Source organism: Poecilia reticulata, chromosome 16, assembly GCF_904066995.2.
Source record: "Poecilia reticulata chromosome 16, P_reticulata-male-v2, whole genome shotgun sequence".
Lineage (NCBI taxonomy): Eukaryota > Metazoa > Chordata > Actinopteri > Cyprinodontiformes > Poeciliidae > Poecilia > Poecilia reticulata.
In genome coordinates, this window is record NC_088845.1 from 2,573,724 (window position 1) to 2,598,476 (window position 24,753).

The window sequence follows — 24,753 nt, forward strand, 5'->3', positions numbered from 1 at the left end:
CTTCTTTTCCCTTTTACTGCCGCCACCATCTTGATTGAGAACGAATCGCAGCTGATTCTGCTTTCCCTGCCATTAACTGAGCGGCAGCCATCTTTGTTTTACCTAGCTGATCACACTGCCAGACATCCCTTGTTAATCTGAGATTCCCTGGTTCCTAAAGTAAGACGTGTGTTTGGGCAGAGGTCAGTTAGCATAGCTTAAACAAGTTATTTTTATTATGTATTTCATTGTATTTTCCCATTGTGATGATTTAGACTTTTCCAAATGGAGCAAACCTTAGATCAGACTGTAGCTGAGGCTAACGGCGACTCAAACTATTCAAACTTTATTCCACTGAGTGGTTGAGCCACTTCGGTACGGTAAGCTTGTGTACTTTATGGGTGTTTTCTGTTTTAGCTAGCGTAGCTAAAATAGTGTCCTGAATGTCGGTTTTCTCAAAAACTCAGCACTAGATAAGCTAAGGCAGCTATTGAGGCTAAAGGTAGCCTTCTGACAAAATGGCTCCCTTCTGTTTGTGCCACAGTCAACTGTAGCAAACTACTGACTCTCATGAACAATTAATTATTATTTACAATGTTTAAAGTACATCAGAATTAAAAGAGAAATTTGAAAACAAACAGACTAAAAACTAGATTCTGTCCATCGGTTTCAGGGACCATCTTGTAAGAATAACACGCTCTAAACCAGCCGTCAGTAGATAACAACTAATCAGTATAATCAGTTTTCCAAAAGGTTAATGATTTAAAACTCAGAAAATTATGCAATGAAACATGACATAGCATTAAGTTTTATCTTTACTTCTGCTTTATACTGTGAACTGATTGAACATTATTAAACTAATCTCACTTAGCTTAGAGCTAATTTGGATTATTTTTCAAAACTACAAACCTTGATTTCTTTAAACATTTATGTTCATACGGGGCTGTGATGTTGCTATATATCATTCTGAGTTATTTCATTGTTTACTACATATTTTAGTGTTGCTGCGAGAAAATTTCACAACCCAAAACTAATTCAACGTCATTTAAACCTGAGTTCAGACTGAACTGTCACCTGATTGCATCATTTTATTCCTTCTTATTTGTATATTTTTACTGTTTATTCATCTTGTGTCATCTTTTACTTGGTAAGTTTGTTGATTAAGGTGGAATTATTTTGCTAATTGATTCTTGTCTGGTGTAAAAAAGTTGCGTTTATTTCATACGTCTGCAATGCCGTCCTGTTCAAAAACCAGCTAACAAGAACAACTCGGCCTCATCAGGAAGGTATTTGGAAACAATAACTGAACTGTTTGGTTAGTATTTATCTAATAATCAGGTGGAGTCCCAATTTAGTAGTTTTGACTGGAATTACTAGGTTTCAAAAATAAATAAATTTCCAAAGTCATTGTTCCACAACAATGGAAATGGACAAAATTTTCCTTCAAGTATAAGCGGATATGGACGACGTAATCTTTTCTATTTAAAACATTAAATAATGGTTGGGGCCAAGAGAATAAGTTCAGTTGGTTGGTTGGGAGCAGCTTTATGGAGTTGACCTCGTCATTAATTGCTGCATAAACAACCTGACTGCTGAGTTTGCTGAATATTAGAAATATTTACAATACATAGTTTGTGTCAGATGTTACTCACTTTGATTTTTTTCCACCTGACTGTTTGACCTGCAGCTTAAATTCACATATTTACTCAAATACATCTTATAAAATCATCTTCTGAAGGATTTTTTTTGTTTTAATTGATACACTTACTTACATATATACATATATAAACATTTGCATTCTGTACGGTTCAGAATGATCGTTTCACATGCCAACACCTGTAGTTTCTATAGAATAGCCAAACATGGGAAGAAACTACGTGGATTGCATGCAACAATTGCTTTTGTATGGAAATATCAATGTCAAAAATCATCCAGTTTGCCGTTTTGCTAGTTTGCTTTCTTTTCATGTACACTGCACAAACAGGATGATCGGTTACAGTGGTTACAGAAAAATGTGCAAATGCAAGGAAATAGCCATTATCAGACATCTTGATAAGGGAGCCTACATTCTGTTGCTACAGCTGAAGAATGCATGACCTTTACACCTGAGCAAGATGGAGGCAGAACCACTGAACCGAGTCCCAGGGCTGCTGAAACACGCCGACATGTTTCATTTGGTTGTCCAGCTGTTGTTTGCTGTCTTCAGACATTCGCTTTGTGGATCAGAAGGTTACTGATGGATCTCAGCATCTTTATGCTTATGACACCTTTTTTTCTTTTTTTATTGTTGTGCAAACTTTGCTGCCCTGCTCCTTTGTCTTATAACGTTTGCGTTCTGTACAGTTAAGACCAGATCTTTATTGAGACTGAAACTGCATTTTATTAACTGTACAAATAAAGGTGAAGCTAAAAAAGTGTCTCATTCAAATCATACAAGAATCTCAGTTCCATTAAATTAACAGTAAACAGACATCAGTAGAACTTTTTAGTAGAGAGATTTTTAAAAAAGAAACGTTTACTTGGCTCATTCAAAATAAGAAATGCACGAGGATGCACATATTGTTCATGCAGCATTATGATTCTCCTTCTGCTTGCAGTCATTGTAGCTGTGGTTGTGAGCCAGAAGCTGCAGTCACCGTCTCATCGAGTTCATTGTTCACAGTGCTGGTGTCTTCCTGAATCGTGCTGCATATCATCCACTGCTTGACATAGTTTGAATTTAAGTGTTTCTCCTCGGGAAATGAGTTAGAGTTTGAGTCTGAGGCTCCAGGGCTGCCACACTCTCCGAAGCCGCTGTCGATGGTGTCCAGGTCCACGTGAGGGTAGCCGTCCTCCGACTGCTCATTGGATGCGAATGAGTTGAGCGACACCCGCTCTGCTTCGTTGAACTCGCCATCCGGCAGAAGGTTTTGGTTCTCCAGTATCAAATCATTGGCGATCTGGTTTTCTCGTAGTGATATCCCACTGTGCCGCTCCATCCGGGACGCATGCGATTCCCCTAAGTTGTAAGCAACACGCTCCCTGTTGTCGTCGTCAAACGAGCCGAAGCTTTCCGAGTCCTGGAAGCTTTTCAGCGAGCTCTGCGACGTCACGTCGCCCTCGAACTCCTCTCCGGACAGGGTGACGGTGTGGATGGAGATGTGTCCCGTGGAGTGGATGGTGCCCTGCGAGGTGCTGCTGTCCTGAAACGTCATCAGCAGGTTGTTGGGAAGCTGTTGGACTTGCAGGAAGTCATCAGCAGCTTTCACCTCGGTGACCTCGCTGTAGCTTTGCTTCTCGTTGCTCCAGTTGAGGATTTCGCTCTGCTTCTCGCTCAGCATGACGCAGGTGGTGATCTTTAGGTAATCGTACTCGCTGAACGCCGGCTTCACCCACTCCTACGACAAAAGAGCAGAAAAACGTCACATTAGATTACTGCAGACAGTTACTGTCATATAAGCTGCCATGAAGGAAACTGCATTTTAATTTGGAAAACGTGTAAATTCAAAGATTTAAAAACGTGACATTTTGCCCACTTTTTACCAGTTTGAGTGAAATCAGGGCACCTTTTACCAAGTATCACCACAATGGCAAAGAAAAACAAAGTGCAGCCCAGGACTTGATAACTGCAGTGACTGTGAGGTGACCAGATCCTGTGGCTGAAAAAACAAATATTTCTTCTCTTTTTAATAATCTTTCTCCATGTTTGATAATGGATTTAAAATATTTTAGACATTTCATTCCAACCCAGCAGGAAGTCTCTTTTTCTAAGGCCACTGCTGATGTCACTTTACCTGGATTAGAGCAACACAATGACAAATCATCTTCTTATGTGGTTGCTTTCATTGACCTGCTGCAATTCAGTGGAAGCAGCCAGGATTTACTGATATGCAGACGACACTGAGATGTGAGTCACATTATCACAGCATTTCTTTGAAATGTCCACCTTATCTCAAGAGTTATAGCTCTCATTTATTGTGTAAAGATTTTCTTTTTTATAAAAAAGCGTGAGAAAATTTCTGCACTTTAGAGGAACATCAGGCCCCGTCCGATTCAACGTAAAACCAGGCTCTCGGTGCAGGTTATGGCAACCAGTGGACAGGTGACGCCTCACCTCCATTCGCTGTCCACATATCTTGTTTTTGAGCCTCTGTTGCTACCAGCAGGGTCAGAATATTATTTACGTTCACAATGTCAGATCAGATTGTTCTCATTTTTCATTGTTAAGTAGTGGGGTGTTTTTCCACATGTGCAGAGATGCTCCTGTAATCTGACAGAGAAATCTTCCATGTCACATAAATTTGGACTTATTTGACACTTCTTTACCTCTTCTGTAAATGGTATTTTACTGCAATAAGTCTTCTTACTCTACTTCCTTGAAGAAGTTGCTGCTAATTTTAAATGCACAGATATAAATCTGGAGTATAGAATGTGACTGTGATAATTATTTGACAGGAATTTGATATTCGCTTTGATTTAATGCACAGGCGTTCATCTAACTGACGGGTTTCAAAGCAGTTGAAAGGCTTTATTTAGAGAAGCGTAAAAAATGTGCAGCCACCTAAAGCCTGAGATGTCCAGATAAGCTTGAATCAAGAGTTTTGACGCCCAGGCCACCACATCCTGTCTACAAAGCTCCTGAACGGAACCTGTAGATCGAGAAAGACGCAAGCAGTCTGCACCACAAGGACGTGAGATACTGCAGGAGAACAGAAGCCGCTTCGCAAAGAGATCTGCACCGCAGCCGGTGAGAAGTCACCAAACGCAGCACCTAAAATAAACGAGCTGTTTCACTGATACACCCTTATGTGTGTGTTGAGCATCTGGCAAAGGATTCTGTTCTGGTTTTAAAACTTTTTTTTTAAAGAAAATAAGCCTAAAGTTAATAGATTTTCCAAGTTTCTAAACTGATTTAATCACTTTCCAAATCTTTGGGATGTTTTCTTGATCCTCACAAACACCTGAGGTGAGAAAGTAAATCTTTTCTTCGTTCCTTTTACATCTGCATCACTTCCATCAAGGTGCCGCTTCCGTACTCAGAAATACTCCAGCAGCGCCCTCTGCTGCAGAAGGTATGTAATTGCATGTTAATCTCACTGAAAACTGAACTTTGACTAATATGATGGCATCGCAACCATAAAAACGACGGGTGAAATTCTTAAAAGGTCTAAAGTTTATACTTTATTCCCTCAGTCATAAAATCCTTTATCATTTCCTTTTTGATAAATGATTATTCTGGTCAGTTTGGGACACATTGGGATTTTTCTTTCATAGCAGTCTAACTAATTATGACCAAAGATAACAAAGTCATACATTTAGTGTGAAATGTTTATCTTTGTGGAAATGCAAAGCCTTGCAGTGAAGTAATTATTCTGTCTTGCATGATGGCTGGATTTAATTCTTGTTTATGCAACATAATAAGAATTAATCTCTCTGCGGGAACATTTTGAGCATTCAGTCCCAGAGGGACGCAAAAACAGCTGGTCTAAGGATTTCCTGGTTATAATTTCATCTCGTTAAAAAGGCGTAGTTCCTCTCCACTGTTGCCATTTTCTTGATCGTGTGTAAAGTGGAGAGATAGCGCCATCTGCTGGCTTCTTGATAGCATTTTAACAAGTTTAGTGACAGTTTGAGATGAACGCCATCTGAATTTTATTACATTATAGGTTTGGATTGAGTACTGAGTACTGAGCTACAGATTAAGTGCTCCAGACTGGATGAATTCTTGCTGCTATTTATCTATCTTTTCTGAAAATGTCTTCACTTTTCCTCACATTTCTTTCAAGAAAAGGCGGCAGAAGTAAATTATTTTGGTCTTTGTGTTCAGAGCAGCTTTTCTGCAGCTCATTTAATTCAAAGAATTTCAGCATAAAATTTGTACAGAGTTGCAAAAAATTATTTTCTAAATGCTTTGTTATGAAAACTAACGAAAATTAACCTAAAATTTGTTCCTATTGTCAGATTCTAGAAAAGAATACTCTATTACAAAAGAAAAAATAATTTCATAGAATGAGATGAAAGTTTTTTTTTATAGATATGGATAATCTTAACTTACAATAACAATAATTTACAGATTAATTTACAGATTAACTCCTAAAATGCCAATTTCTTGTTAAAACATTTCCATTTTGGTTTGGAGTAACAAGCAGAACAAATCTAAACTTGTTTCTTAATACATCTTCCAGGTGCAGCTACGGTGCGGTTTCATTAAAATTCATGCGTGACGCCGGATGTCGTTATGTCCTGCTGTAAGCAGTAAAACCTCGGTGTTCATACGGTTGGTGAACGACTGTCTATCATTGATGGAAACGGAGACGATCCGTTTTGGAGATCGCTGCCTACACAAACATGATCTGTCTGCTAAAAATAGCAGATATGAAAAGAGTAAATTTACATTAGGGGAAAAGACGAATGTTTCAAAAGACAAAGAGCAGAGATAAACCGTGCAACATTTATGAAAGAAAAAAAAAAAAAAAACGTAAACCACAAGGTTCTCATTATGCGTCTCCATCAGGTAGAAAACAGCCCGTTTTCACTGTGACGCCATGGCAAATCAAAGAGCTGAAACAACCTCTGGGGGTAATTTCCACCGCGGTGGAACAGGTCTGCCTGACTGAGACAAATATCCTCCCACAGCATGTGAGGCTTGTGAAGCCCCTGCTGACTGAGTCACAGAGTCCCTTCAGGCTGCCGTCAAAGGGAAAGTCCCAGCCGGCAGAGCCAGCAGGGTCCAGATGGGACGTGAGTCCCGTCCTCTGCAGCACCTGCTGGCCCGCGGTGGAAACTACAAGCAACGTGAAAGGCTGCTTTTGCTTTCTCTTACCTTAAAGTTCCCACCGTGGCTGTGGTAGAGGGGCTTGAAATAGTCGTTGGGTCTGGGGATGAACGTCATCATTTTGAGTTTTTTCTGCCAGCACCTGGAAGAAAAGCAGAGTGAAAGTCAGAAACGGTGACCTTTGTTCATCCACCCTGTAGAGCAGAGGTCTTCAACATGTGGTGATGGGGGCGTTTTTAGCTCCCTACAATGACTGTGTGTCAGTGCACTGCAAAAACACAAACTCTTAGCAAGTCATTTTAATCTGGAAATATCTAAATACTCTTCAAATAAGACAAAACTAATTTACAAGAAACTTTTTAGCAAGAAATAGGAGCTTGTTTTGAGTGAATAATTCCTTAATAATGAGGAAAACTAGCTCCATTGGTAAATTATCCCACTGTTCTAACAGTCTGCCAGTGGAATTAGTCATTTTTTCATCAATTTTCAGGAATTGTTGGCTTAAAACAAGTAAAACAAGCTCCTATTTCTTGCTAAAAAGTTTCTTGTAAATTAGTTTTGTCTTATTTGAAGAGTATTTAGATATTTGCACTAGAAACTAGACCAAGAATACTTGGTAAGATTTGTGTTTGGGACGTTGCAGAAAGAGCGACCCGCTTCCTGTTCGTGTGCCGAGAATAACCGAAGACAACCGACGCAAACATTTTAAAAGTTAGACATTTTTCTTAATTAAATACGTAAACAGAGGTTGACTATTTAATATAAATAAAAAAAACCACATTTAAAATGACATCAGTTAGTTCATTATTGATCATGTTTATTAAAAAATAAAAATGTTCAGGTCTGCAATAACTTTTACGTTTTAAAATTTCGGCTTTGGCGAAACGTTTGGACGCCTCTGGTTTGTGGCTTCGCCTGCTGAGTCAGCAGTTTGTTCGCTGCTCCCTGCAAACACAGCAAACTGTTTTTCTTTTGTCTGTTTTTGTACATAAAATCACAGATTCTGCAGTTTTTAAATTTTTTTTTTTACAGTTGCACAATACTTGCAATACGTATCTGCTGTTTTTCATAGCTTTATAGATTTTTTAAAGTTGTATATTTGGGTTTTACTGCTGCTAGCATGGATAATTTGTATGCACTTCCGTCAGTTTCTTACTGCTGATGCAGCTAATTTTCCCGATGGAGGTCGAATAAAGGCTGTTTCTCTTCTTTGCTCATGTTTTTATCTGGATCTTTGCTGCTTTACGGTAGATGAGCAGAGCAGAGGCGAAGCTTTGACCTGAAATCTAAGCTTTTAAGATCATGACCAGTAATCCTGGTAAAACAACACGGCTTTCATGTGAATGATTACGCAGCAATTTACTGAATCATTGAGTCAAAGCTTGATCTTTTGATAATAAAGGATCCCACGCTGCGACTCTCAGAACAGAAGGATTATTTTCAGTGATTGACAACAAAACTTCTCAACTGGAGGCTGTTTCAGAAAAACATTTTAACACCGACCCTCTTTTAATTCAATTTTAAAAAACAAAATATTTTCAGATTTGGTTCATCTCTGGCATTTTTCAAAGAAAAAGAGAAAAAAATCTCTTTCTGTTCAGGTGATTCCTTAAATCACTGTTATTGTCCTCAACATAAAAACCTAAATCCTTTCTGGTTTGAATCTCTGGTTTCATGTTTTAACACACAATGTGTGAAAAACGGCTCTTTTTAACACACTGAGATGAGTCATAATGGCTGCTGCTAAGCAGGTTAATTCAAATCAAACCAAGAATTAAGGGAAAAACTGAATTTAACCAACTCATTTGAATAAAACCATAGACAAAAGGTGAGAAAACCTTTATGATTTGCGTGTTCTGTGATACCACTGTTGGCTCTTTCACTTAAAAATGGCTTTAGAAACAAACCATGCGGTTAATTATCTAAATGAATAACTGAACACATGGCTAAAATCCATGTCTATGTGAAATAAAACAGCTTGTGGAGTTGGTGTTGGACTGTCTGAAGAAACAGACAGAATACAGCATTTATTCAGGTTAAATACTGACTGCTAAAAATCTATGGATGACAATAATAATAGTAATATTGACGACTGTAAATAACAGTTTTTAAGAATTATTGACTGGAAACAAGTTTATATATTTTGCTGAAAAGTTATTTTTAAGTTGTCTTGTTGCAGGTGTACAAAGATATTTACATTTATCGTATCGTTTATCATTTATTGGGATAAATGTATCATATCCAAACTGTTATCTAAAAAAGTAAGTTCTTATTCTCACTTTTATTGTTAGTACCACAAAGTGATAAAACTTTCAATCCAAATCGCTCACTGGAACTTGGACTAGAAACCAAAAACACTTGGTGATATTTTGAGTTTTTGCAGTGAATTAGGCTTCATGTATCAACCGCCAGTGAGAATACCAGAACTAAAACGTCTGTTCACGCATTAGACGTGCTACATCATCCTTCAGCAGAGAGCAGAGTGTGTGACTGGTGGATCTTGTGTTTGCTTGTTGAAACTGGAGACCCACAGGGAGCCGTTCTCAGCCTCTGATGCTCTGCTGCAGGACTTCCTATGCCTGTGAGCCTTTCAGTGCACAGCGCTGCTGCACGAACTGCTGCCGTGGTTTCTACGTATGTAGGAGGTGATGCCAGGAATCAACTGATGCGGTGAGTTGTGTTGCTAATCATTTACTGGAAGACAGAGTGATGGTGACCTTCAACCCTTCACTCCTCGTTTATCAGCTTACGTTTACTGACTGGTTAATTGGGATGCGATTGAACAAAGAGTAAAACGAAGAGTTCAGTGAAGTTCTTCAGCCTTGGAGGCTTTTTGTTTTGGTAATAACTAAAATCAGGTCTGAGTTGGTGGGAAAATCCAGTTTAAAGCAGGAAAGTGAGACGTTTGAAAACACTCACGGTTTTTGCAGGTATCCCAGGAGCAGGAGGGCGAGGATGAGGATGATGGGCGTCGAGATGTAAAGCCAGTAAAAATTCACTCCTGCAAAAGCGACAAAGATCAGATGAATATGATTTGAACTGTGAATGTTTACGAACCTCCAGATTTATTGGGTGTAACAGGATCCCACCGTTCTCATCCGGAGGGTCAGCCGGTGTGCTCCACTCTGCGCCAGAGCTCCATTCACTCCACGGACCCACAACGAACTCATAGTCGCAGATTTTTGCCTTAACGTCCACAACGTAGGAAGCACCGGGCTGCAGCTTTCTCTGATCCAGCTCAAAGTGCATCCGGTTTGGTAAATGCGTAAAGATTAAATCCTGTTTGGAAGAAACGAAAAAAATACAACTCATCAGCAGAAAGTGGTTAACAGTTACAGTCTCATTCATGTTGTTGTGACAACTCAGCATTACCTCAGATGGGTTTCTTGTATTTCTTATGCGGACTTTGTTTGTGACGCAGTATTCACTTTTGTTGCTCCAGGTAATGTTGTAGATCCCAGCAGCCTTTTCCACTCTGACATTATCAGGAGCTTCAGGTTTTACTGTGAAAACAGTCAAGAGGAGTCAGAGCAGATATGAGCTTTATTCCAGCTGATGGAGATGGAGTGATCTCTGCACTTTTCATTAAAAACCCTAAATACTCTCTAAGTGCCAGAGAGTGCTGACCTCAAAGCAGCTCTCAGTTGCATTGTTTGTGCGTGGTTTTTTTTACGTCAGCCGGTCAGATGTGAAACTGAAATGAGTGATTTGTAGTTGAACCTACCCACAGAAGAGAGCTCCCATTGGAGTGACTCACTGAGAACCTCCAGGCCTCGGCTGGCGGTGGCGTTGCACAGCGTTTCGGTGGATGCGACCAGGATGAGGTCCTCGTTGATTGTGCACCAGGACTGAGGCGGTTTGGTCTCACAGCTCACAGTCAGGTTTGTGTTCTCAGAGCTGGAACAGGATCATTTGGTGTTATGATGAATGAAAAGACAAGTAATATTTCTAGATTTTGGTAAGAACAATGCAAAAAACTGTCCCTGATAATCTTCTCAAACAGCACAAGAAATTATTATAAAAACACACATTTTTCAGAGGTTTCATTTTTCAAGCCTCATTGTAACAAAAAACATTTTATATGCAAATAGTTCATTCATTTAAATGTTTCTTTAAGTTTTAGCCCACTTTTAGGAGGTTTTTAAGCATGCCATCTCATTGTGAAATGCATTATGGGTAGTGTAGTTATTGTATTTTAGGACCACTTATGAATATAGACATTAACAAAATTTCATATTTATTCAGTTTTGGTGTAATAAACTAAGCAATCAAGCGTCATGATGCCAAACAATACAGAGTTTAAATGTAAATTAAATAAAAATAGTTTCAGATGCAACAGACTTGGATCTTCTGAGTTATTTTCAAACTTTTCAGATTCCACAGATGAAAACATTTAAAAATTACAGTTTCTTTTTATTCATTTTGACCTCTTTCTGTTTGGATTGTTACTGTGATGTTGGGACCATTTTCTGTTGGCTGTTTTCACTCGTGAAACATGGAATCAGCATCTTGAGTCTGTTTATGTGAATGACGCAAAGAGGAACTCGTATATTTATGAGTTAGCACTACTTATTATGATTATAACTCATATTATGAGCATAACTCATATTATGAGTTAGCATAATATGTTTATGCTAACTCATAAACATATAAATATGTTTTATTTAACTTTTAAAACAAGTTAGCGCTACTGCAGACTGTTTTATTCATTACTTCAAATTGGGAGTTAAGTAATATAATGCGAAGACATAATTGTATTTCATGTAAAAATATAATTCTTGAGGAAAAGATTAAAATGCTCCTGCTTATGCAGTCGCGTGATAAAGACATCTATGAATTTCGTAACAATGACAGGACAACTTTTACCTGCAAGTCGCAGTGAGAAGAACAGGAAGTGTTGGCACAGAGCCTGAGCAGGAGCAGTTTAGTATCTTTTCATAGTCAGTGGTGCAGGTGACATTGCAGACAGATGCGGCTGCTGCAGAGGAGAAAAAAGAGGTCAGCTGCAAAGGCTGCACTACCTAGAGTTTCTAATCCTGAATGTCAGCTTCAATGATTGTTGACTCTTCTGTTAAGAACCAAAAACTAAATCAGATTTGAGATTAATGAACTGCAGCCATTAAGACAAGATTACAATGAATTTCCGATGAAGAGAAATATTTTAAAAGAGATCTTCAGCAATGTCAAATAACAGGACAGAGGAAAAGACTAACGAGATCCAATAAGTCATCTTACCTCCACCAAAGAATAAAGTGAGTCCCCACAGCAGCGGCAGGGCTGGAGGTGGAGGAGCCATGGGGATGACTCACTGGTGTCAGAAGCTGGGCAGGCAGGGGGAAACACAGCAGACCAGACTGGAGGCACAAATACAGTTTTCTAATTCAGGTCTGAGGTTAAAGAAGAGACATTTAGAAGAAAATCGCTTCGGCTTTCTGTCATCCCCTGCTACACTGGACCAAAGGTTCATCGTTACAGTAACAAGCTCAAAAAGATTTAAACAGTCTGGGAAGAGATACTAACACATTGTTAACAACAGTCAAAATGATATGACCACAAATTAATGGATTTACATAATTATACAGCAATGTTAAATCGTATTAAACTAAATTAATAATCTAACCCCGTTGTGTCTTTAGATCAGGATATTTTAAGTATAAACACAGAGAAGGTTGAAATTCTTACCTTTTCTAATGTGAAATTCTACAATTTGAAGAGTGAAGTAGTGCCGGAGACACTAATGTGTTAACCTCTGAAGACTGAGTGGAAGAATAACCAGGCAGCAAGCTAAAGGCGTCACTGTGAGCATGGTGACTCAGGATGTGGTTGCAGAACGGTGTAATGTGGTGCCTTCCCACCACTTCCACTTTTAAGCTATGAATATGCATCAGCTACAGCACCTAAAAAAAGTCAACAGGAAACAAAATGTTTTGTGCAAAACAATTCAGACGTCAAATTTGGTTCACCCTACTTTACCCAAAGAGGAAGATGAAGATGGACCCTTTCAGTGGCAAATGGAAAGTAGACAGAGTCCCGGTTTGAATATGTATAAGCATGTGCTGCGGCCGCAGGTATTCTGCATCAGCTCTCAAATCTGCATGTTGCCGCTTGGTTTTACTAGGAATAATCCTCAATATCACGTTCAGTCAGGCTCAGTTCAGCTCCAGCAGGACGTCTCCAAAGTTTGGCCAAAATCTGACCTTTCTGGTAGAAACCACATCCACTTCCTGTTGGTGCTGAAGAATCAACAAAGACTTCCTTTAGTATTTTGGAAATGTTGCCTGATATTTTCTTCTATTATTAGAGAAGGTGCAACCGTGTCATGGAGGGCCATTCACCACAGAAACCTGTGTCTTTATTCTGGATGGAATTAAAGTGATGTAATCAAATTTGTAGATCACAATGTGTTGAATAAAGGTCTACAAAATAAGCTCACAATTCGGCGTAAATTGCATAATCCATCAGGGAAATAAAGATGTTTGAAATATCCCATGGGGTGCATTTTGATTCAAATGTCAATGTAATTTAAATAAATGACAAGTTTTTCCTGTTGAAAAGTATAACTCGTGAAGTTTGGAGCAAATCGGATCATGCATCTGTGATCTAGAGCCAGTCGTAGCAAACAGAGATATAAGCCATGAACCCACAGTTCAGTTAACAGAGGCTGCAGGATTCAACATCAACTTGCTCTTTGTCATTAGACACAGCTTAAAAGCTTGAAACAAGTCACTTCCTGTTTTTAGGGGGTGGAGCTAAAGTGATGTCATCAAATGCCCATGGGAATGTGTCGGGTATTGGTACATATCCGACGTTCTGTGTCGTAGTGATCAAACCTTAGTATTTTATGGAGTCAGATTTTGAGGCTTGGTCACGCTCACCTGCTTCAAGTCAGAAAAAAGCTTTTGATAACTTTTGATCCCCAGTTCCTCACTATCAAACCTGCTCATTTTGAAGTCTGTAAGTGGAAAGCTCTAGGAGGAGTTTGGTCAGATCCAACAGGTTGAAAAGAGTCAAAATGGCTGTGGGATTTGAACGCAGCTCTGGGGAAGTTACATCTGCAGGCTGGATTTCATAATCCTCAGTCCAAGCATGGTGGCGTGGTGTGAGGTTGATTGTTTTATTGTTTGCAACCTTCATTCATTTTGTTGCAGTTCAGATGATATATGTTGAAATTAAACGTTTGGCTGCAGTGATGCCACCACAGATACGCCATGTTAGCAAAAGCCTCAATACTGGAGACTCTGTTAAACTTGTCTTCTGTCTCGAGGCACAGATTCACACTGATTAGGTCAAGGGGTCAAGTGTGGGCCTTTTAAAGTGCAACTTTAGACTTCCTGTTCTGACATGTGGGGCTCAGGTGATTGAGTTTTGTTGGGGACCAGATGTGGATTTATTGTGACTTTATTTGTAGCAGATAGCTTAATTTTTTCTTGGTGAGGAGTCAGGCTTTGAGTTCTGGCCACACACCTTAGACACATATGAAAAGTCAGGAGTTTAAAAACTTTAGATCCCCATCTCTTATGAGCAAACTCACCAAATCTAGGTGAAGAACTTCCTGATCTAAAGTTCATCAAGTGAACCAAATTTACTACTTCTACAATAAAGTAAGGTAAATAAGGAGGATGTAGAGCTGATTTCTGTTGTGACTTTTGCAAAACCCTTATAATATGTTCAACATTTGTTGAGGAACATCTGAGGTGGTCTGTATGCCATGTTTTAAGGCTCAGAAATGATGATTTGATGTTTGTACAACAATCTAGTTTGGAAATGATGAGTCCAACTATTTTAGTTTTTAACCCAAGCCCCATCTTAGGTGGTCTAATAAAAGGCATCTACCATTTTTTGAAACATTTACAAATAGGATGAATGCTGTGGAATCAGGATATTACCAATTTAAGTATTGTTTTTCATCTAGTCTTGGTTTTACTGAAGTCTTTTGTTCTCTAATCAGAACAATAGACTAGATGTAGAAAGATAAAATCGCTGTTTCTCTCAGTCACAAATTATGTTTTGAAAATATGTTAACAGTGCAGAATGAGAACAATCCAGGTATGAGTATATACCGGATTTTAGTGCTTTTCTCAAATTTCAAATGTCTAGATTTCAAATTCTTTAAAGACTCGACAAGTTTATGTATGATAAAATGAGTTGGAGATGACAAAATGCAGTCCAGACACAAAAAACACAAAATATGTTTAGCCTTAATGCTAAATCAAACATTAGATACCAACTTTAGAGTCACTTGCCAACAGAGGTCTAAAGTAATACATCTGACGGTGTTCGCTTACTGTACAGCAAATTGGGTGTCCATTCTTTATTCAGAAGAAAATAAACAACAAAACATATTTAGGGCAAATGTGTTGCCCTGGTATCCCTGCAGGTCACACCACCCTGTGTGGTAAACCATATTAAAATCTGTTCTGCATGAAAATGTTAGTTTGAGGAAGGAAACCAAAATATTCTTCTTCTCAGACACGAGCTGTAGCGTCCTTCATGCGACCTTCCTTTGGTAAAATGTAATCTGTCAGCACCAGATGCTGGAAGGCAGACGTTTGGTATTAGACCACTGTGATGCTCCTAAAACTTGTTTTTGGGGTGATTTTATGAACCGGGTCAGTGACATCCAAAGACTTCAACTTTGACCTCATCTGACCACTCCACGTTTTCCCTGCCTTTCACTGGCTAGTCTGAATCTCCTGCAGTAAACCTTAAACATTTAACATTGCTTTTCTTCATCAGTGGAGTCTTGTGTTTTGAAAGTGCTTGGAGACCTTTGAGGTTGAAGCACATTTCTTATTGTTTTCATGGGAAAAACTGTTATTTCTTTGGGAAAACTCTTTGCTTTTCACTTATTTGAATGTCAGGATTGCATTTTGTTGGTAAAAAAGCACCTGGCTGTGGTTGATCAACGATTTCTGGATCTTTCCAAATGCAGGAAAGTCTGAGTGTGGCTCCAATGTCTCTCATTGGAATATTTAGAGTTTTGCCAACTTTTCTACAGACCCAGAGCTGATGATAGCTGGTTTATTGTTGTTCTGTGAGGTTTTGCTCATCCTTTTTTTATGTGCTCATTTCAGCTGCTTGTATCCAGAATGTCCTTCCTTCTGTGGCGATTTGTGTCTCATGACCATGAACTGGGTCTGGAACGGAGATCAACCAGTAAACAAAGAGCTCCTCCTTTCAGCTTTGCTACCTTTAATCATAACAAACTGGAACTGCATCCTGATGAAGCCCTTATTCATGTGTCCATCATCTCACTTTCAGCAAGAATCAAATTATTATCTGATGAATTAAAACACGATAGAGAAAAAAACCCGTATTAATTTGATTTACGTGCGAAAGGCTGATTGATATGCAAGGAAGCAGAAAAATAAATCCAGGAATGTTCTCACTTTATCTGACAACATTCTTCAGAAACACCCAGTGTTAACTTTTTTCATTCTCAGTACCGAAATTTCTGCGTACAGAATAAACGAGAGGATATTGGTAACCCACTGTATTTGCATTTCAAACATTACTTATCTTTGATGTAATTCAGCATTCTGACACATGCCAAGATATTTATCAAACTAAGAAGAATTTCCACCAACATAGCGTTAATTTTCTACGCCAAACAGATCCGTCAGCACCGAATTTAGTTAAGCAAATAGTTTTGATCTTCCTATTGGATAATTACTGCATCTTTCAGTGAGTATTTTGTGGAAAAGATGCTGGTTTGCTTAAAAAGGGTCAAATTATTGGCAGAGAGAAAACATCCAAGGCGATTGCAGGAAAAATCCTGAATGATTGTGATCTGTATACTGAAAATGATAATAGAATTTTATTTTCATTTTACTTTAAGATTTTGACCTTACCGTAGAGTATCATATTGTTTATTCTGTTTTTATGTATTCTGTATCTTGGTGTGAATCTGTGCTTCATCACTTTGCTGCTGTTGGAATTTCCCCATAATAATGAGTATTTCTATTCTATTCTATTAATATTCACCTCACACAATCTGAACAGAGCATCCACATCAGGCCATCACACATTGAGCAGGTGGAAACGTAACCTTTTCTCTGCAGTAATGAAAAAGCACTGACTGTGGCTCCGGTGTCTGTATATACAACATGAAATTAAACGACTCATCATGAATCATGAAGGATTAACCAGCTGTGGTCTGAAAGCAAAGTCTCAGAGTGGGTAACCTGATTGCGTGTAATCAACTGTCTTCAGTGGGATTTATGCAGAGTTTGTTGTCATGGAATTACAAGCACCACTTCCACAAAAGTTTTGAAATCAGGGAACATTTCACCATGTAAGGCGATGAGAAGTTGGCCTGTGACCTGCGCTGTCATCTCATTGGGTACGGTGTGCCGGTCAGAGATGATGGGAGTCTTTTCATTGTTGATTGACGTAGTTACCTTTACTCTCTGTAGAGATGAAAATGTCTGAGCGTCTGCACAGGGTGGCGCGTGGTGGATGATCACTACTCTCTCAAAACGATGGATGGCCTTCAGACGTTTCCTTCACCGATTTAAAAACCTGGTCAAAGATGGAAAATACTTGGTTAACACCAGGCCTGTTCTGGACCAATTAAAGGGCATGTGGTGTGAAGCCCTTGGGGACAGTTGACTGATCTAAAGTTGCTGCAGTTGCTCAAGTTCAGCAACTGTATGAGACCAAAGAATAAAGTTAGCTGAATATACTGAAGGCTGCTCTGTCTTTTCTCTGAATGGTGCTTCTGTCATATGCAGAAATGCACTGCTCTGTCAGAAGCAACCAATCAGAGCCAGGAGGAGGGCCTTAACACTGTCAATCACCCTCGTGTATCAGCTGCTCTCTGCTACGCTACAGCTGGTTCACCACAACAGTCTGCCAGGAATGCTCAGGCCAGTTAGGACGGTCACAGCGGATAAACAGTTTTCCTGAAATGGTGAGTTGTTTCTCACACATTTAGCAACGTGTACACGTGGATGATAGACAGCACTAAGACACTCCTCTTGGCTCTGATTGGTTGTTTTTGACTGGGAGCAGTGCATTTATGCAGACAGCAATAGCAGCACTAGCAGAAGTTGGAGGAGATTGATTTTTGCACCTGTCTCATATTATTCTGTCACAACATGGTGACAGTTTTAACAAATATGTAAAATCATATTTCTGTAGAAGTTACAAACTGCAGCTTTAGATGTACGGATGGATTTCATGTAATATATCTGCATTATGTTGTGGATACATCTCACTTGTTTGAAAACCAAAATGATCCTCATAATAATTTTGATTTACAGAAAGCTCCAAAACATCTTCGCTCATATTGTTTTCCTACTCAAAACACAGAAGAGGTTCTGTTTCAGAACTAAAACAAACGAATTGTGAAGTCACAGGTGTTGCTTTGACACATCTCAAAAGACCCAAATCGTTCGAGCCTCTGAAAATTTTCTATCAGGGGATTTTAGTAGAATCCTACGGAAGCGCATTGCTATCACGCAGGAAAAAAAAAAATTCGAGCGCTATCACGTTATAACGTGATACGTATCTTGTTAAAACGTGATACATATCACGTTATAACGTGATACTATCTTGTTAAAACGTGATACATATCTTGTTAAAACGTGATACGTATCTTGTTAAAACGTGATATTTATCTTGTTAAAACGTGATAGTTATCTTGTTAAAACGTGATACATATCTTGTTAAACATGATATTTATCTTGTTAAACGTGATACGTATCTTGTTAAAACGTGATATTTATCTTGTTAAACGTGATACGTATCTTGTTAAAACGTGATAGTTATCTTGTTAAACGTGATACGTATCTTGTAAAACGTGATAATTCTATGTCCAGGAAGTGGCGGTATTATGCTAGGCTAGTACAGTGGCTGACATGAATTGGTCAGGTTTCCCTTCATGTTTGGTCTACACGGATATGGATGCTGCTTTGCACTGTGGTTAAACCCATTAATAGCATGCTACTCTGAGCAGGATCCTACACAGAACGGGGCTGCACAGAAGGAAACGTCAGTTTGGTTCTCTAGCTGTGGCGACGTTCCTGACTGTCTGGATCGAAGCTGAAGTTGGCTTTCGATTGTAGCTTCTGATTCGGGAAATGGCTAAAGAGCGATTAGAACGGAGGCTCAGATGTATTTGCTGAACATTTTCTGTAAAACATTTTTATTGAACAGTACAATAGGTGCATAACGGCAACGACTGTTCGCCACCAAGCAACCAAATAAACAGAAGGCTAGATAGTGGCAAAAGACAAAAAATTAGATCCTGTTAAGCATTCTTCAAAATAAAAGACTTCCTCTCTCTTCCATTTTGTCAAATAAATCATAAATAAAGCTTTGAATTTAATTATTTTTCACATCACCTTTTTGTAATTATGTACAATCAAGTTACATTCAGTAAATAATAATAAGCATTTAAATTATACTTAACATATGACTGTAATTAAGTAACTCCGTCCATTTTCTTTACACCCTTGTACGTTAGTGGGCTCGGGAGGGGTGTTGGTGCCTATCTCCAGCTGACATTCTGGGCGAGAGACGAGGTACACCCTGGACAGGTCGCCAGTCTGTCGCAGGGCAACAAAGAGATACACACTCACACCTAGGGACAATTTGGAGAGGCCATTTAACCTGACAGTCATGTTTTTGGACTGTGGGAGGAAACTGCAGTACCCGGAGAAAACCCACGCATGCACAGGGAGAACATGCAAACTCCATACAGAAAGACCCGTGCCAGGAATCGAACCCAGAACCTTCTTGCTGCAAGGCATCAGCTCTACCAACTACACCACTGTGCAGCCCTGTAAATAAGTAACTAATCATTGAATTAGATTTAACATGCAAGTGTTAAGAAATCACCTGATATGCTTTAAAAACAAACATACATCGACACTTCAAATCTGGAGTAGATTATTCTACGCCAGTGGCAGAATATTTCAAACCTAGTTTGTGATTTGTGAAACCTTTATCTGAATTGTGAAACTTCAAACATGAGAGATTTAAAAACCTTTTCGTATCTGGAATGCATTATAAATGAACTATCACATTTACAATATTTGTTATTATTTTAGCCTTCTGTTTTCTTTCATTTTTTGTCCTAGAGCACCTGCCTTTCTGTTTGGCTATTGTTTCTTACAGGGATGCATTTTAACTTGAGAGGAAGTCTTTTATTTTGAAGAATGCTTAACAGGATCTAGTTTTGTCTTTTGCCACTATCTAGCCTTCTGTTGATTTCGGTTGCTTGGTTACGAACAGCCGTTGCCGTTGTTCAGCAAGTGTACTGTTAAAAAAAAGAAATCTGAACAGAAAATGTTCAGCAAATACATCTGAGCCTCCGTTCTAATCGCTCTTTAGCCATTTCCCGAATCAGAAGCTAAAATCGGAAGCCAACTTGACGTTTCCTTCTGTGCAGCCCCGTTCTATTTAGGATCCTGCTCAGAGTAGCATGCTATTAATGGTTTTAACCACAGTGCAAAGCAGCATCCGTATCCGTAGACCAAACATGAAGGGAAACCTGACCAATTCATGTTAGCCACTGTAAAAGCCTAGCATAATATCGCCACTTCCTGGACATAAAATTATCACGTTTTAACAAGATACGTATCACGTTTTAACAAGATACATATCACGTTTTAACAAGATAGTATCACGTTTTAACAAGATACATATCACGTTTTAACAAGATACATATCACGTTTTAACAAGATAGTATCACGTTTTAACAAGATACATATCACGTTTTAACAAGATAGTATCACGTTATAACGTGATATGTATCACGTTTTAACAAGATAGTATCACGTTTTAACGTGATATGTATCACGTTTTAACAAGATACGTATCACGTTATAACGTGATAGCGCTTGAATTTTTTTTTTCTTGCGTGATAGCAATGCGCTTCCGTAGAATCCAGCAGAGTGAAGGTGTCTGGACTCTGTGAGTCATAATCCTCCTGCTGTGAAGCCCCTGCGCACTGTTTTTGAATTATCCATCCATCCATCCATTTTCTTGCACCCTTTTCCCTCAGTGGGGTCGGGAGGGGTGCTGGTGCCCATCTCCAGCCAACGTTTCGGGCGAGAGGCGGGGTACACCCTGGACAGGTCGCCAGTCTGTCGCAGGGCAACACAGAGACACACAGGACACACAACCATGCACACACACACTCACACCTAGGGGCAATTTGGAGAGGCCAATTAACCTGACAGTCATGTTTTTGGACTGTGGGAGGAAACCGGAGTACCCGGAGAAAACCCACGCACGCACAGGGAGAACATGCAAACTCCATGCAGAAAGACCCCAGGCCGGGAATTGAACCCAGAACCTTCTTGCTGCAAGGCAACAGCTCTACCAACTGCGCCACTGTGCAGCCCTTGTTTTTGAATTAATCAAAGTTATTTTAAATGTTATTACATAAAGCAGGTATAGTGAATTTAAATCATGTCTTCAGAGTGAGATAAAATATGTTATGTGGGACGGCTTTTATTGGATTCAAATCATCTTGTAGGTGTGAGCTGACGCTGTTAAATGTCACAATACCAAACTTAGTCAAAGCGAAATGTTTTCCGATTGCAGGAAATTACACAAAACGCAGCACCTGAACTCAGCTGCACTTCAATGCACATAATAAAACAACCTGATGAGTAAACATAAAATTACTGCGACGCAAAAATCAAATCTGAGCGAAGGATCCAAACATTTAAATTTGATAAATTATAGCATGAAAACTCAATCCGAAAACAGAAAAAACTCCTTCTGACTGTCACATGAAAAGTTTACCTGACTCTAAGGACAAGACGAAACTTTATTATCAGTCTGATGCAATGCACAGCTTTCTAAAGATAATCTGCACAAGGTGGTGAAAGTTCATGGAAACATTCAACAAGAACATTCATTTCATCACCGTGTAGGTGTTACTCGAAAGGTAGATAGTTATTTTAACATGGTAGAGTCTGCCGATGTGCGTATCCAGATCTGGTGAGACAGACGGTTCTGTCGCCCACTGTCTCTGGAACAAACACACAAGCAGTTTTAAGCTTTTTTCTACGCGATTTTTGTTTTTATTTGTTTACGACCAGAGAGCAGATAAAATCAGATAAAGTTTTTACTGCTGCAGTTATAATTAAGGCAGAAAAATGATCCATTTCATTTTGTGATTCTTCTCAACATTCAGCAGCTGGTCTGTAAACCAGGAGGGCGGTGCAGGTTGTACTCCGCCTTCCACCCACCAAGCGCTGGAGATAAGCATCAACCCCATCCGCCCTGAATCCTCCACGAAGACGTGGGAATGGCGTGAAATCACCCCAACATCATTTGAGCGTTCAAGAAACCTGCATAGAGAGGTTTTTTTTTAATACGCTGCTGATGCAACATTTGGCAGCTTTGCAGCCAGTTGGAGGTGAAAGTTGCGTTTCCAGGCCAGCAGAGAAACATTTGTCCCTACACCGCGTCCTGGGTTAGATGAGTCCTGAACCAGGGAGACGTCCAGGCTGACCACATCAACTGGCTCCTCTCAATGTGGAGAAGCAGCAGCTGTGGTGTGATCGAGCTCACGCAGTTTGGGAATTGGTTCACTATTCAGTTTAACAAGAAGGAACAGTTTTATGGATTCATTTCTGCGGCCGGTTGGTTACTAAATAAAAGAAACAAAGTTGCAATACCCCAAAACGGCCACCAGAGGCCACTGCGTATAAGGTTCAACTGTATTTTCTCTTTTTTTCTTCCTATTATCACATTTATAGTTCCTATAATTGACACCATAATACTTCCTAACTGTAACAGTGATTGTTTTAAAGAGCAGCAATGTAGGAATGAGAAAAAAACAAAACTTTTGGCTGAGCAGGTTTAAAATGTCAGAGCAATAATGGTGACAATACTTGAAACCTGCACTTTCTATGCAAGTTCATCAATGTTGAACTACGATACTCCAATAAAAATAAGACAAAGAAATACAAGAATAAGCGTTTCAGGGCTTTTCTATATGAATAAAATATTACTGACAACTTGGGTTAGAAAATCTGATACTTTAAACAACTTAAATCAAAATTCTATGAATGAAATTCAAAAGTTGATGAGTTTTGTTCCTAATATGGCTGCAGGAATAAAGTATCACCATTTCTGATGGTCTGTACGTCACAGAGCTAAGGGCACACCTGTCACTTTACACCCGTATGGAAGCAGGTGAAGTGGATATGAGAGTGACTCTAACCTTTCTAACAAGTTTCATGGTGTGTTTCCTTACTGAGCCCCAAACCCAGAACGAGACAAAGAAATGAACATGGATCCATTTCTCATCATTTTCTTTTCCAGGCTGATGCATGAAGTTCAACATTTTTACAGGTGGATTTTGCTTCAGATGGTAATAATAGTAGCCCAGCTATTATTAAAGAAATCGTTTATAAAACAGATGTTTCAGGGACAAAACCGAAACATCCTGTGGACTTTTTCAGTTCAGGTTACATGAAACACAGATTTAGCAAACTCAGGAAATTGCATCATGATATTTGCAGGAAATCTTTTACATAATTCCTCATAAAATCGCTAAACTGAGCCGGAGGATTCCTGCTGCCTCCTGTGTAAGTCCTGGTTTTCCCAGTGGAAGGAACTGATTATCCCAAACAGAGACTGATTAAAGCGTTACAGCTACATCGATTTTGACCTTCTAAGAATGGGGAAGAAATGTTAATCTTCCTTTTAATAAAGATTCCTGAGTCCTGTGGCGTTTAATTTACCTCCACCGACTCAATCTGCCTGTTGTGGTTCAGTGGGTGGATTAGTTGCCTGACAATCTGAAAGTTGTTGGTTCAAGTCCAGCTTCCTCCTGCCAGGTGTCGACGTGACTCCTTAGCGCCAGGCTGGCCGCCGACATGCAAATAATGGTATAATTTTAACAAACAGGTAAAAAACATATTTTTTTATAAAAGCTACATACTGCAGTTTTTATCATTTCCTTAAAATGCCAGAAGAGACCCAGACCTGAATGATTTGTTTGTCTGATGACATCAGTTTTACAAACAGAAAAACATTTTAGAAACTTTTGGTTTTGTGTCTGGTGGAATATTAATCTGTAGATTTGGTCTTGTAAGCTGATCAATCAGGCTGAGATATTCACTTTTAGATATTTAAACTTTTATAAATTCAGGAAATAACTCGTTTACAAATGTGTCCTGGCCACAACATGAAGCAACAAACGACACAGGTTAAATGTAAAATGTTCTTTTGAAATGTTTGCATTGCAAACAGAGGAGACCAGTGAAACGTTATGCTCTCATTTGGTCTTTTGGAGACAAACAGGCCCAAAGCATCACGGATCCTCCACCATGCTTAACAGCAGGCATGAGGGGCTTTTCCAAATATACACGTTTATTTTTACAGAGCAGAAATAAACATCACTGACAGTCAACAGTTATCTCGGTTTTCTTCCACTTATGTAAACGTCAGAGTGACGTTGCACCCTGTCACTCGTTATCCTGCTGTGCTGCATGCAGAGCAGCTTTTTGTTAATAAAACAACAGTTCAGGTAAAGTTCTGGAACCGGTCGGTAAACACTGATTTTTATTTACCTGTTTGTTCTGCAGATGAAGACTGGAGCACAAGCCTGATGTTGTTCTCTTAGGAGCGTCGCTGTCAGACCCCCATGACTATAATGCTGTTAAAAGATGAAGCAGCTCCTGGGTTGTGTGAAGTCAGACTTCCTCAATCTGAAAGGTCAGTAACCAAAAACAATATTTTAAACGCGTTTGGAAAATAAATTCATCTGAACATGGAGATGAACTCCTGAGTCTTCTGAGGGCGTTGTGGTTTGTTGTGAGGTTTTGGGTTTGAATAATGTCTCCTGGGATTTTACTGAACACCAAACGCAGAAGAAAAAACAAAAACAGGATTTATTTTTATAAACGGGAACCAGGACAGAACGCTACTCGGGTCTGAGCAGACGGGGAAGTCCGTCAAGTTTTTATTTTTTTTGGCTTGTTTCATTTTCATATTGCAAACATCTACAGCTCAGTTAGCAGAAAGAACAGAAAGGCTAATACATCATT

At 39.2% G+C, this 24,753-nt stretch overlaps 1 protein-coding gene across 2 annotated transcripts; it reads right to left on the reverse strand.

The window, feature by feature from the left end:
• Positions 1-1,569: 1,569 nt before the first annotated feature.
• Positions 1,570-24,530, reverse strand: il21r.1 (interleukin 21 receptor, tandem duplicate 1). Of its 2 annotated transcripts, XM_008430735.3 has the most exons (12): positions 24,277-24,530; positions 23,446-23,568; positions 17,134-17,254; positions 12,416-12,966; positions 11,969-12,087; positions 11,600-11,711; positions 10,458-10,630; positions 10,106-10,236; positions 9,823-10,012; positions 9,653-9,734; positions 6,782-6,875; positions 1,570-3,356 (listed from the first exon to the last, which is right to left on the reverse strand). In XM_008430735.3, the coding sequence occupies exons 5-12, from the start codon at positions 12,027-12,029 to the stop codon at positions 2,577-2,579; spliced, it is 1,623 nt and encodes a 540-aa protein (XP_008428957.2). In that variant the 5' UTR covers positions 12,030-12,087; positions 12,416-12,966; positions 17,134-17,254; positions 23,446-23,568; positions 24,277-24,530; the 3' UTR covers positions 1,570-2,576. The 2 variants fall into 2 exon arrangements, with proteins under 2 accessions (XP_008428957.2, XP_008428958.2); XM_008430736.3 differs by lacking the exon at positions 23,446-23,568.
• Positions 24,531-24,753: the final 223 nt, after the last annotated feature.

Excerpts from the sequence above, each read along its gene's own strand:
- il21r.1 (XM_008430736.3), bottom strand. The coding sequence starts at position 12,029 with ATGGCTCCTCCACCTCCAGCCCTGCCGCTGCTGTGGGGACTCACTTTA. Across the intron at positions 10,237-10,457 it reads ATGGGAGCTCTCTTCTGTGG|TAAAACCTGAAGCTCCTGAT; the intron begins GTAGGTTCAACT and ends CTGTTTTCACAG. Across the intron at positions 3,357-6,781 it reads GCCACGGTGGGAACTTTAAG|GAGTGGGTGAAGCCGGCGTT; the intron begins GTAAGAGAAAGC and ends CTTTTGTCGTAG.